Source organism: Cetorhinus maximus, chromosome 29 (genome assembly GCF_964194155.1).
Source record: "Cetorhinus maximus chromosome 29, sCetMax3.hap1.1, whole genome shotgun sequence".
Taxonomy (NCBI): Eukaryota; Metazoa; Chordata; class Chondrichthyes; order Lamniformes; family Cetorhinidae; genus Cetorhinus; species Cetorhinus maximus.
Window position 1 is genome coordinate 18,709,766 of NC_135907.1, and position 12,462 is coordinate 18,722,227.

Consider the following 12,462-nt stretch of genomic DNA (forward strand, 5'->3'; position numbering starts at 1 on the left):
CCAAAGTTTTAGTTTTGGTTTTCCGTTTTTTGGGTGCACCTTTTTTTTCTTGAGTCATGTTGGGTGTGCACTGCCCGAAGGCAACTCTTTGGCTTATTGTCCACTGATGCCTCACCCTGGGCTATTTCCCTTGGCAGCTTTTTGGTTTGGTGGTGGTTTATCATCACCTTCAGGGAGGGGGCGGGGGGTGCAGGCTGAGGAGGCAGGTCCCTAGTCAACCTCGGCCGGAACGGGAATGGAACCTGCGCTCTTGGCGTTATTCTGACTCCCATGCCTAGCCGACTGAACGAGGTGGTAGACCCTTCCTCCCCCCCAGCCCAACTCTTCCTGTTGAGTAACACGGGAATATCTTTTGCTTTATGTCCCTTGATAGCCGAAGAATAATTGGCCCCTCTCTCCCTTTTCTCTTTTGCGTCCCTCTTCCCACCCCCGGTCCAGGGCATGAGGGAATATTATGAGGCCAGTCGAGCAAGCAGCAAGAAGAGCAAGGAGAGCAAGAAGAGCAAAAAGAGCGACAAGAGCAGCAAGACTGACAAGACTGACAAGACTGACAAGACTGACAAGACTGACAAGACCGACTGCAGCGAGAGGACCCAGAGCAAGAGGGACGATAGTGACGAGAGCAGGAGCATTCCCGACTTTGACCAAGACCAAGAGCCCTGGCCGCCTGTCGAACCGTGGGTATTCCTGACCAACATCCAGAGGGTTCGGGATGGCCCAGTGAGGCCGGCGGGGTGGGGGGAGGGGCGGGTAGAGGTGGGGGTGGGGGTGGGGCACCCTCGCTTCTGAGGGACGGGGTGGGGGTGGGTGTGGGGCACCCTCGTTTCTGAGGGACGGGGTGGGGGTGGGGCACCCTCGTTTCTGAGGGACGGGGTGGGGGTGGGGGTGGGGGTGGGGCACTCTCGTTTCTGAGGGACGGGGTGGGGGTGGGGGTGGGGGGCACTCTCGCTTCTGAGGGACGGAGGGTGGGGTTTGGGCACTCTTGCTTCTGAGGGATGGGGTGGGGGTGGGGCACTCTCGTTTCTGAGGGACGGGGTGGGGGTGGGGGGCACTCTCATTTGTGAGTCCAAAGGTCATTGGCTCAACTCCCACTCCAGAGACTTGAGCACAAAAATCCAGCCTGAGGCTCCTGTTGTGCTACTGAGGGGGTGCAGCACTGCCAATGGTGTTGTCTTTCTGATGAGACATTAAACCGAGTCCCCCCCGCCCTCAGGTGGATGTAAAAGGTCCACGGCCGCTAACTGGAAGAGGAGCTAAGGAGCTATCCTCGGTGACCGGGTCAATATTTATCCACAGCCCGACAGGCGATCTGGTTATGCCCCATGTCACTGTTGATGGAAGTTTCCTGTGCGCCATGTTTCCCTACATTACAACAGTGATCAAAGTTCAAAAAAGCACTTTGGGGACATCCTGAGGTTGTAGAAGGTGCTATCTAAATATAAACTTCATTTTTTCTTCCTTTCTGTTTAAACAGCAATTTGTTGGGGAAGGGGTGTGAGATGGGGAAGGGTCTTGGCAGAAAGGGGTGGGTGTTCTAAGGGTTCTAGTGTCCATTGAGTGCCCGTTCTTTGCTTTCTCTTTGCCAGAAAACACAGTTTGAACTATCGACGCTGATTCCCAGCGTCTGTGAAGCCCGTTAGAATCAGGAATAGACCATTCGGCCCATCGAGCTTGTTCGCAATTCACTTAGATCATGACTGATCTGTTTCTTAACTCCACCGACCAGGCCTGGTTCCATAACCCTTAATACCCTTGCCTAACAAACATCTAACCTTCTGAAAGATTTGAAATTAAGAACCCTTGTGGGCACTGTGAAGAGGTCACTTCTACCTATTCAGATGACCAGCCCAGTTACTGTTTGATCTGTGGAGCCTGTGATTGAGCCCTGTCCAGACAGTCCTGTATCTGACAGACATCCAAAAAGAAAATTGGTGTGAATCATGTGCAGGATGACAGATCTGAGGGCCAGGACATATTGCCAGATTCCAGTGTTGACTTTGATAAACAGAGATAGTGGATGTGTTGGCTATGATTTTCCAAAATTCATTAGATCCAGGAATGGTCCCATTAGATTGGAAGTTGGCAAATATAACACTTTAATCCAAGAAAGGACGGAGAGAGAAAACAGGGAACTACAGGCCAGTTAGCCTGTCATTGGGAAAGTGCTGAAACCTATAGTTAAGGAAGCCTTGCCAATGCATTTAGAAAAGCACATTTAGAACAAATCAGCAAGGTTTTACAAAAGGGAAATCCCATTTGACAAATTTATTAGAGTTTTTTGAGGGTAGATAAAGGGGAACCAGTAGATGTAATGTATTTGCATTTTCAGAAAGCACTTGATAAGGTGCTAGACAAAAGGTTAATGCACAAGTTCAGGGATTCATGGAGTTTGGGGTCATATTCTAAACATGGGTAGAGAATCAGTCAATGAACAGGAAGCAGAGAGTGGATATAAACGGGACATTTTCAAGCTGGCAGACAGTGAATCGCGGAGTGCTGCAGGGACCTCAGCTATTTACAACCTATATTAATGATTTAGGCAAAGAGACAGAGAGTAATGTATCCAAGTTTGCTGACAATACATAGCTGGGTGGGAATGGAAGATGCAGAGAGGCTGCAAAGAGAGATGGACAGGTTAATTGAGTGGGCAACAAGGCAGTATATGTGGGGAAGTCAGAAGTTCTGGTCCTATATCCCTACATTAGAGGCAGTACAGGAAAGGTTCACTAGATTGGTACCTGGGATGAGGGTCTGAACAATTTTTTTAATTCTGTCATGGTCAGGCTGCCCATCCCTAATTGCCCTTAAACTGCTAGGTCATTTCAGAGGGCAGACAAGAGTCAACCACATTGCTTTGAGTCTGGACTCACACATAGGGCCAGACTGGGTAAGGATACCCAGACTGGGTAAGGATACCCAGACTGGGTAAGGATACCCAGACTGGGTAAGGATACCCAGACTGGGTAAGGATACCCAGACTGGGTAAGGATACCCAGACTGGGTAAGGATACCCAGACTGGGTAAGGATACCCAGACTGGGTAAGGATACCCAGACTGGGTAAGGATACCCAGACTGGGTAAGGATACCCAGACTGGGTAAGGATACCCAGACTGGGTAAGGATACCCAGACTGGGTAAGGATACCCAGACTGGGTAAGGATACCCAGACTGGGTAAGGATACCCAGACTGGGTAAGGATACCCAGACTGGGTAAGGATACCCAGACTGGGTAAGGATACCCAGACTGGGTAAGCAGATTTTCCTTCCCTATTAGGGCATTAGTGAGCCAGATGGGTTTTTAATGACAATTATCATGGCCAACATTAGTGAGGCTAGCTTCATATTCCAGATTTATTAACTGAATTTGAATTCCACAAACTGCTGCCAAGGTGGGATTTGAACCCAGGTCCCCAGGACATTAGCTGGAGCCTCTGGATTACTAGTCTAGTGACATTACCACTAAACCACCATCTCCCCCCAGCTGCACCTACATTCTCTGGAGTTTAGAAGAATGAGCAGCGATCTCGTTCAAACATTCAAGATTCTGAAAGGGCTCAATATGGTAGATGTTGAGAGATTGTTTCTCCTCGTTGGGGGATATAAAACACGGGGGCAAAGTCTCAGGACAAGGGACTGATCATTTAGGGGCTGAGATGAGGAGAAATTACTTCACTCAAAGGGTTGTGAATCTTTGGAATTCTCTACCCCAGAGGGTTGTGGATGCTGCATTGTTGAATACATTTAAGGCTGCGATAGACAGATTTTTGGTCTGTCAGGGGATTAAGGGATATGGGGAGTGGGCAGGCAAATGGAGTTGAAGCCAAGATCAGCAATGATCGTATTGAATGGTGGAGCAGGTTCGACGGGACTTATGGTCTACTCTTGTTCTTATTTCTTATGCTCTTAAGCACAAAAGCAGAGAAATTATGCTGAACCTTTAGAAGGCTCTCGTTAGGCCACAGCTAACGTATTGCATACAGCTCTGGCCAACACACTTCAGGAAGGATGGGAATGTCCTTGAGAGGGTGCAGAGGAGATTTTTACCAGATTGGTTCCAGGAATGAGGGATTTCAGCTACCAGGTTAGGTTGGAAGAGCTGAGGATTGTTCCCCTTGGAGCAAAGGAGATTGAGGGGAGATTTCACAAAATCAAAGAATTGTTATGGTGTAGAAGGAGGCCAATCGGCCTATTGTGTCTGAACCAGCTGTCCGAGTGAACGTTATGACTTAGCTCCATTCTCCTGCCTTTTCCCCATAACCCTGCACATTGTTTCTATTTAAGTAATCATGTAATGCCCTCTCGAATGCCTCGATTGAATCTGCCTCCATCAAACTCCCAGGCAGTGCGTTCCAGACCCGAATCACTCGCTGTGCGAAGATGTTTTTTCTCACATCACATTTGCTTCTTTTGCAAATCACTTTAAATCTGTGCCCTTTCATTCTCAATCCTTTTACGAGCGGGAATAGTTTCTCCCTATCTACCCTGTCCAGTCCCTTCATCATTTTGAACACCTCTATCAAATCTCCTCTTAGCCTTCTCCTCTCGAAGGAGAACAGTCCCAACCTCTCCAATCTATCTTCATAACTGAAGTTTCTCACCCCTGGAACCATTCTTGTAAACCTCTTATGCACTCTCTTCAGTATGTTCACCTCTTTCCTGCAATGTGGTGCCCAGAACTGTACACAATATTCCAGCTGAGGTTGAACCTTATATATTATCCGCATAACCTCCTTGCTCTTGTACTTTGATTATTATTATTATTATTACTATTTGATCGAGGTGTGCAAGATTATGAGAGGTTTGGATAAGGTAGACAAAGAAAAGCTGTTCCTACTAGCTGATGGGACAAGGATGAGGGACACAGATTTAATGGTTTGGGCAAACTTACAGGGGAGGAAGAACATTATTACCCAGCGAGTGGTAATGACCTGGAACTCGCTGCCTGTGGGGGATCAGGGGGTGGTGGTGGAAGCAGAGATGATCAATGATTTCGAAAGGAAATCGGATGGGGACTTGATGAAAGTCAACTTAGAGCAGGGGAATGGGACTGACTGGATTGCTTTACGGAAAGATGGCATGGACTCAATGGACTAAATGGCCTCCATCTGTGCCGTGATGACTCTATGACTCTAAGTACATCCAAGGCACCTATATCTGGAGGTGCAGACTGAAGATACCCCTACAATATTCCAACAACGTACCTCTGTCCCAACCTCAGAAGAATACCCCTTACTGTTGTTGCAGAGGTACTTTTCCATGGACTTATTCACACTACAGCCTTTCCATGTGAGATTATCAGCTTAAAAGAAAGAATTACATTTATATAGCACCTCTCACAACTTGAGAATGTCCCAAAAGTGCTTTACTACTAATGCGGTACTATTTGAACAGTGTTGTGAGTAGGAAAGGCGGCAGCCAATTTGCACATAGCAAGCTTCTGCAAACAGCTGCATGATATTGAACAAATTATTTGTATTAGGGGTTGGTTGATTCACATGAATTGTCTTCTTCAGTTCAAGTCTAATCCACAGTGCCACAACCAGTAGGGCAAGGAGGCAGATCCCAAATCCACCCCTTGGGGAATCAAGCCACATGCTGTTGGCATAATCTGATCCAGACCAGCTGACCAAGGAGTCTGGGTTGCTGTGGCAATATGCACTTTGCATGTTGTAGTCTGGAACTTATGGATAGTGATGGTAGAGGCTCCAACATTCTTTCCATCACATGGCTGACCAGGAATCTGTCCCACTCTTACTGCCTGCCATTGGCACGTGTTGGAAGGATTTGCAGGTTGATAATCAACCTGTTTGGCCACATTATGAACACTCTGTTGGCCATCAAGTCCTGGGGTGGGTCAGAGGCAGGGACATTACCCACTGCACCACAAGACCTCCTACCATATGAAAATTGAGGGATAAATATTGGGTTGTGCCCAGTTAGGGGCTGTGGATCCAGGCCTGCGAGGAGTGAAATTGAGGCTGGCCAAATTGCCGTCACCCAGAAGCCCTACGGTTAGCAGATAGAGTTAATGCTCATCCCACTAGTCTGGGACGTTCCCGAGATTTAACTGAGTTGTTCAAAATTATGACCGGGGTTTTGATACATTAAATAAGGAGAAACTGCTTTCATTGGGGGGAGGGTCGGGAACCAAAGGACAGAGATTTAAAATAATTGGCAGAAGAACCAGAGGGGAAATGGGGGAGAAATTATTTCACACACACAGAGATGCTGTGATCTGGAATGCACTGCTTAAAGGGATGGTAGAAGCAGATCCAGTAATAACTTTCCAAAGAGAATTGGGTAAATATTTGAAAAGGAAAAAAAAAGTTGCAGGGCTGTGGGGAAAGAGCAGGGGGGAGGGGGGGAGCGGAACTACTGGATCGCTCTTCCAAAGGGCTAGTCCGGGCACAATGGGCCGAATGGCTCCTTCCGTGCTACAAGATTCTGTGAACACATTGCCAGTGAACATTTGAGCAGCAATCGTGCTATCGCCATGGAGAAGTCACATACCTGGCTGCTGGCTCCTCCCTTTAATCTCAATCATCACGTCCTCCCCTTCAACCTTGTCATAGAGTTATACAGCACAGCAACAGGCCCTTCGGCCTATTGTGTCCGTGCCGGCCATCAAGCACCTATCCATTCTAATCCCCATTTCCCTGCACTTGGCCCCATAGCCCCGCCCTTCAGCCATATAGTGATTCATATGGATCGATCGGTTAGAGTTTGTTGCAATGTTGCTGCTTTCTCTCAAATTTTATGGTTTCTCCCACAGGCCAAAGAAAGAGAAGAAAACTCGAGGTATGGCATTTGATTGACAGGTTCACAATGAGGTCGTCACAATGGGTAAAATAGAAATGGTTATCAGAGAGGACAGGAGGGATGTTGCGGGGGGTGGGGGGGCGGGGGGGCGGGGATCGGGGGGTAGGGGGTGTGCTGGTGTTTTGGTGGGGGAAAGGCCTGGATTCTCCCAGTGTTGCCCCTCCAGGTGTAAGGGGGCAGGATATTTCGGGTGGCAGGGTTTCCCTCCGAAGAGCTGGTGGGGTTCCGGCTGCCCCACAGCCATTTAAAGCTTGGCGGCCTGTTTATTGGCTAAGGGTGAGCCTTCCACCCCCAACCCCTTCTGGGGAGGAAGTCAGCCAATCGGGTGGCCTGTCAGCTCTCTAGCCCCATCGGCGCCAGGTGGCCGCTGCTGGGACTACAGCCATTCCCTAAGGAAGGGGAGCTCATGGAGGCCGGACCGGAGGTAGGTTTAGGGTATCGGCAGGGCCTGGCTGGCGGGGCTGCATCGAAGGGTTGGGGGCTGGGGGTTTCAGAGGTTAGTGGGAGGTTAAAGGGGGAGTATGACCTGGAGGAGGGGGAGGGGGGGTAGTGGAGTAGGGTGGGGGGATTCTCCAATGGGAATGGGCACAGGGGACCCCAGGGGAGGTGCGCTCCTTGCTCCCTGCACCACCCCCACCGCACATCCCCCCCCCCACCTCATTGCCTGGCACCAGCTCTTGCAGCTAAAGCTGCTCAACTACCCACGTGGCGCAGTCTACCCCTGCTGTGGGTAAAATATGGGAGTGGGGGGATGAGGCACTTAAGTGGCCATTAATTAGCCACCTAAGAGCCTCAATTGGCCCAAGTGCAGTTGGGCTGCTTGATGCTTACACCACCCCCTCCCACCATAAAATGGGAGTTAGGTCGGGGACAGGCAGGTAGACAGTAGGCTTCAAGCCCACTGGCGGGGGATTTTAAAATCCTGCCCTATACCTCAGAGCTGGCCACAGTGATTTACCAGCTAAAGGCATAGCTGGGAATAGAGTTAACCCCCAAAGAACCATGCACTGAGGTCCCATTTCACTCCCAGCTAGCTGAACTAAGCCAAGTGACTAGCGTTGCCCCCAAGAGTTCCTCATCCAGGGCAGAGGGGGGAGGAAAGAAGGTCCATCAGATTTCTGCTTGTGATCACACCAAAGACAACTTGCATTTATATAGCACTTTTACAGTTGTGAATTGTTCCAAGGAGTTCCAAGGGAGTGTTTTCAGATAACATCTGACACTGAGACACTTGAGGAAATATTAGAGCAGGTGACCAAACAGTTGGTCAAAGAGGTTGGTTTTGAGGGCCTAAAAGAGATGAGAGAGATGGAGAGGCTTCACATGGAATTCTCAGAGCTTAAAGCCCCGATGGTACAGCCTCCAATGGTGGAGCAGTGAAAACCGGGGACACTCAAGAGGCCAGAATTAGATGGGAGCAGATAGCTCAGAGAGTTGTGGAGCTGGAGGAGATTACAGAGATTGGGAGGGGCGAGGCCAAGGAGGGAGCTGAAAACAGGGATGAGAATTTCAAAGTCAAAGTGTTGCTGGGCTGGGAGCCAGTGGAGGCCGGCCAGCACAGGGGTGATGGGTGAACGGGACTTGGTGCGTAAAAACACAGGCAGCAGAGTTTTGTACAACCTCCTGTTTACGAAGGGTAGAATGTGGGAGGTCAGCCAAGGAGTGCGTTGGAATAGTCAAGTCCAGAGGTAACTAAGGCGTGAATGGGGCCTTTAGCAGCAGATCAGCTGAGGCAGGAGTGGAGTGGGCGATGTCACGGAGGTAAAAATGGGCGGTCTTGTTGATGGAGCAGATATGTGGGGTTTGAAGCTCAACATGGGGCCAAATATGAGACCAAGGTTGTGACCAGTCTGGTTCAGTTCAGGCAATTGCCAGAGAGAAAGGTGGAGTTGTTGATGAAGGAGTTAAGTTTGTAACAGTTTGTGATTCCGAACTTTCCAATATTTAGTTGGAGGAAATTTCTGCTCATTCAGCATTGGATGTCAGATAAGCAGGCTGACAAGTTATAGACTGTAGAGGGGTCTAGTGGAGCCTCAAGACTATGGGAATTTCCTGCCCAGTACTAATTTCCTCCTCCAATCTAGAGGCTACTGTTCCATCACTCACCTACCTTCCATTTTCTGCTTCATCAAATTGGATTATGATCTTGAACCTAGATTCCGTAATTATAAAAATAATCATGCAAAGGAGAGTCTTTCACCTTGTCAGTCTAAACTGAATTTGCTTCAAAGATTCAGAGCTGAAATAAGAGGTTGTTAACTAACTGTGCATCCACACCCACAACTCCCCACCCCCAGTCCCCATAGAATATAATTACTAATATTAGATTTGATTGAGGTATTCAAGATCATGAGGGGTCTGGACTGAGTAGATAGGGAGAAACTGTTCCCATTGGTGGAAGGATCGAGAACGAGAGGGCACAGATTTAAGGTAATTGGCAAAAGAAGCAACATGAGGAGAAACTTTTTCACGCAGTGAGTGGTTAGGATCTGGGATGCGCTGCCTGAGAGGGGGGTGGAGGCAGGTTCAATCGAGGTGTTCAAGAGGGAATTAGATTATTCCCTGAAAAGGAAGAATGTGCAGGGTTACAGGGAGAGGGCCGGGGAGTGGCACTAGGTGCATTGCTCATTCAGAGAGACAGTGCAAAAACGATGGGCCAAATAGCCTCCTTCTGTGCTGTAACCATTCTGTGATTATTAATTAGAATATAATTACTAAATAACCCCCATTAACGTCATCCATCTGAACAGAATGTGCAAAGACTGAGCTAAAGGTCTCCTAAGTTCGTTGGGTTGCTGAACGATATTTTTGCTTTTATTGGCAGGGAAGTCAATAGGTTTCAACTTCTTTAACAAGGGATCGAAAGAGAAACTGGCAGACAAGGAACAGGAACCTTCAAAAGCCAAGTCAGCACCTCCCCGTCCTCCTCCCCCAGTCCAAACCCAGGAGAAAGATTCAAAGATGAGGATTGAGAAAGAGGAAAAGGATGGCAAGAAGCAAAATGATGATGCAAAGCCAAAACCGAAAGACAAATCCAGGGGCAAGGAAGGCAAAGGGGATAAGGAGAAAAAGAAACAGAAGGAGAAGGAGGATAAGGAGAAGGAGAAAGTGGAGAGGCAACAGGAGAAAGAGAGGCAGCGGAAGGAGAAGGCGGAGAAGAAGCAGCAGCAGAAGGAAGGCAGGCAGAAGAAAGGGAAGGACGACAGTAGGGGGAAGGAGAAAGAGAAGCAGCAGCAGGATAAGGAGGCTAAGCAGCGGGAAAAAGAGGAGAAGAAACGACGAGATAGTGAGGACAGGAAGCAGAAGGGAAAGGACGACATTAGAGGAAAGGAGAAAGAAAAGAGGCAACGGGTCAATGAAGACAAGAAACAGAAAGATAAGAAGAAACAAACCAAACCATCTGCTTCCAGGTCCAAAGATAAAGTAGATGGATGAGATATGGATGGCACAGTTCGGGAGTTGAGAACAAGGATAGAGAAAAGACTGGAAGATGATAAGGGCTAACTAATGGAAGAGGGGAACCCACAACGCAGGAGCACGACAGGTGTCTAAATGTATTAGCATGGATCTAAGGTGCCCATGTGAACTGGGAATAAAATACTTCCTTGCAGTTTATTTTGGTTTTGACAAAGGCTAAAGGCCAAACTCCCCAAATGGTTCCTTGTGACTTAAGTTCAAAGTTCACCCATTCTGCGGGTACAAAGTTCTATATTAGTTCCCCCTGTGGGTTGACTGTATGACCTGAGGGTGTGTGAACAGTTTTCTCTGCAGCTTTCCAATATCTCTGCTCCTCTGACACGTTTTCCCCTCGTGTGGTCAAATTGTTTTGTTATGTCACTTCCTGTTTTGGGAGCAATTGGTCAAAAACTTTAGATTAAAAAATATCTTTCAAATCCTACTTTTTATTTCATTCTTATGTGCAATTTAATCAATCAACTATATTCAAGGAGAAACAGAGGCAATGTTTAGTAAAACAATCTGGACTCCTCATACCCTGCTGGGCAGTTAGGCAACTCTTTTCCAAAACATTTCAGAATCCTTCTAATATTCCACATGGCTTGTCTTCCCTTTTCCCACCCCCCACCCCCAAAATTCTCCCTTCGCTTTCTGGAAAGTATTGAGTCCCGCTGGAGTCCATGTGTACACCAGCACCTCTAGTGCTGTCTTGCAGATGAGATATCAAGCCGAGGCCTCCTCTGCCCTCTCAACTGGGCATGAAAGATCCCGCGGCCGCTATTTCGAAGAAGAGCAAGAGGGGCGTCCTCCCTGGTACCTTGGTCGTTGTTTTATACCCCAACCAGCATGGCCGAAGAAACAGATAACCTGGGTCATTATCATGTTGACGTTTGTGGGATCTTGCTCTGCGCAAGTTGGCTGCCACCTTCTCCTACATTACAGCAGTGACTACACTTCAAAGGAAAAAAGTACTTCGTTGGTTGTAAAGTGCTTGTAAAGGTTGTGAGAGGCGCTATATAAATGCAAGTCTTTCTTTGGCCACAGCTCAGTTGGCCCATGGTGATGTTGAGCTAACTGTCCATGGCCCAATAGTTAATGGGGGTTTGGTCACACTGGCACCAACGATGCATGGGTGAGGGAGTTCGGAGAGGAGCAGCAGGCTTTTTGACCACAGGGAGAGGGGGCATCACAGCTGAGATTAATGCCCTCCTCATTTTCCCTTTTCATACATGCTCACTCACTATTCATGAGGGGTATAGCGGGGGATGGGAGGGAAATCACCGGACTGCAATCAAGAGGTTTGATTTCTGCCATGGAAATCTGGAACACTCTCACCCACAAAAAGGTGTGTGGGCATTGGGGGCGCATCTGTTGGTGGTGCCAATTGAAACTTTCAGAACAGATTGACAGATTTGTATGGGGTAATGGTATAGAGGGATATGGATCAAAAATGGGTAAATGGAGTTGAGATGCAGTTCTTGTAACCAAATGGTGGAACTGGCTGGAGGGGCAGAATGGCCTCCTCCAGTTTCTATTGTTGCTTCGAACCAGTTAACTGTTACAGTCAGGAATTCCCCTCAAAAGTGACCATGAGGTTAGGGGAGGTGGTGATATTGTCACTGGACTGGTAATCCCAGGGTAATGCTCAGGGGCCCTGGGTTTAAATCCCACCATGGCAGATGGTGGAATTTGAATTCAATAAAAATCTGGAATATAATGACCATGAAACCTTTGTCAATTGTTGTAAAAACCCATCTGGTTCACTAACGTCCTTTAGGGAAGAAAATCTACCATCCTTACCTGGTCTGGCCTACATGTGACTCCAGACCCACAGCAATGTGGGTGATTCTTTAAAATAAATTGCCCTCTGAGCAAGGGCAATTAAGGATGGGCAATAAATGCTGGTCTCACCCGGACGAATAAAAGAGAAATGGTCATTAAAAACCCAACTGGTTCGTTGATGTCCTTTTGGGAAGGAAATTTGCCGCTCTCACCGGACCTGGGCCTAATATGTGACTCCAATCCCACAGTTGGGTCTCAACTGCCCTCTAAAAGGGCTGAGAAATCCATTTCGTTGGCTCGTCATTACGTTTTCAGGACAATTGGGGATAGATGATAAACGTTGGCCTTGTCAGCAAGGCCAACATCTCTGGGATGAATCAGTGCATTAAAATTGGGTACACATTG

At 48.1% G+C, this 12,462-nt stretch overlaps 1 protein-coding gene across 1 annotated transcript; it reads left to right on the plus strand.

Moving 5' to 3' along the window:
* The first annotated feature begins 441 nt into the window (after positions 1-441).
* Positions 442-10,313, plus strand: LOC144669339 (uncharacterized). The gene is made up of 3 exons (XM_078531702.1): positions 442-677; positions 6,773-6,798; positions 9,644-10,313. Exons 1-3 carry the CDS (start codon positions 442-444, stop codon positions 10,252-10,254), a joined length of 873 nt encoding a protein of 290 aa, XP_078387828.1. The 3' UTR covers positions 10,255-10,313.
* Positions 10,314-12,462: the final 2,149 nt, after the last annotated feature.

Excerpts from the sequence above, each read along its gene's own strand:
- LOC144669339 (XM_078531702.1), top strand. The coding sequence starts at position 442 with ATGAGGGAATATTATGAGGCCAGTCGAGCAAGCAGCAAGAAGAGCAAG. Across the intron at positions 678-6,772 it reads CCCTGGCCGCCTGTCGAACC|GCCAAAGAAAGAGAAGAAAA; the intron begins GTGGGTATTCCT and ends TTTCTCCCACAG. Across the intron at positions 6,799-9,643 it reads GAAAGAGAAGAAAACTCGAG|GGAAGTCAATAGGTTTCAAC; the intron begins GTATGGCATTTG and ends TTTTATTGGCAG.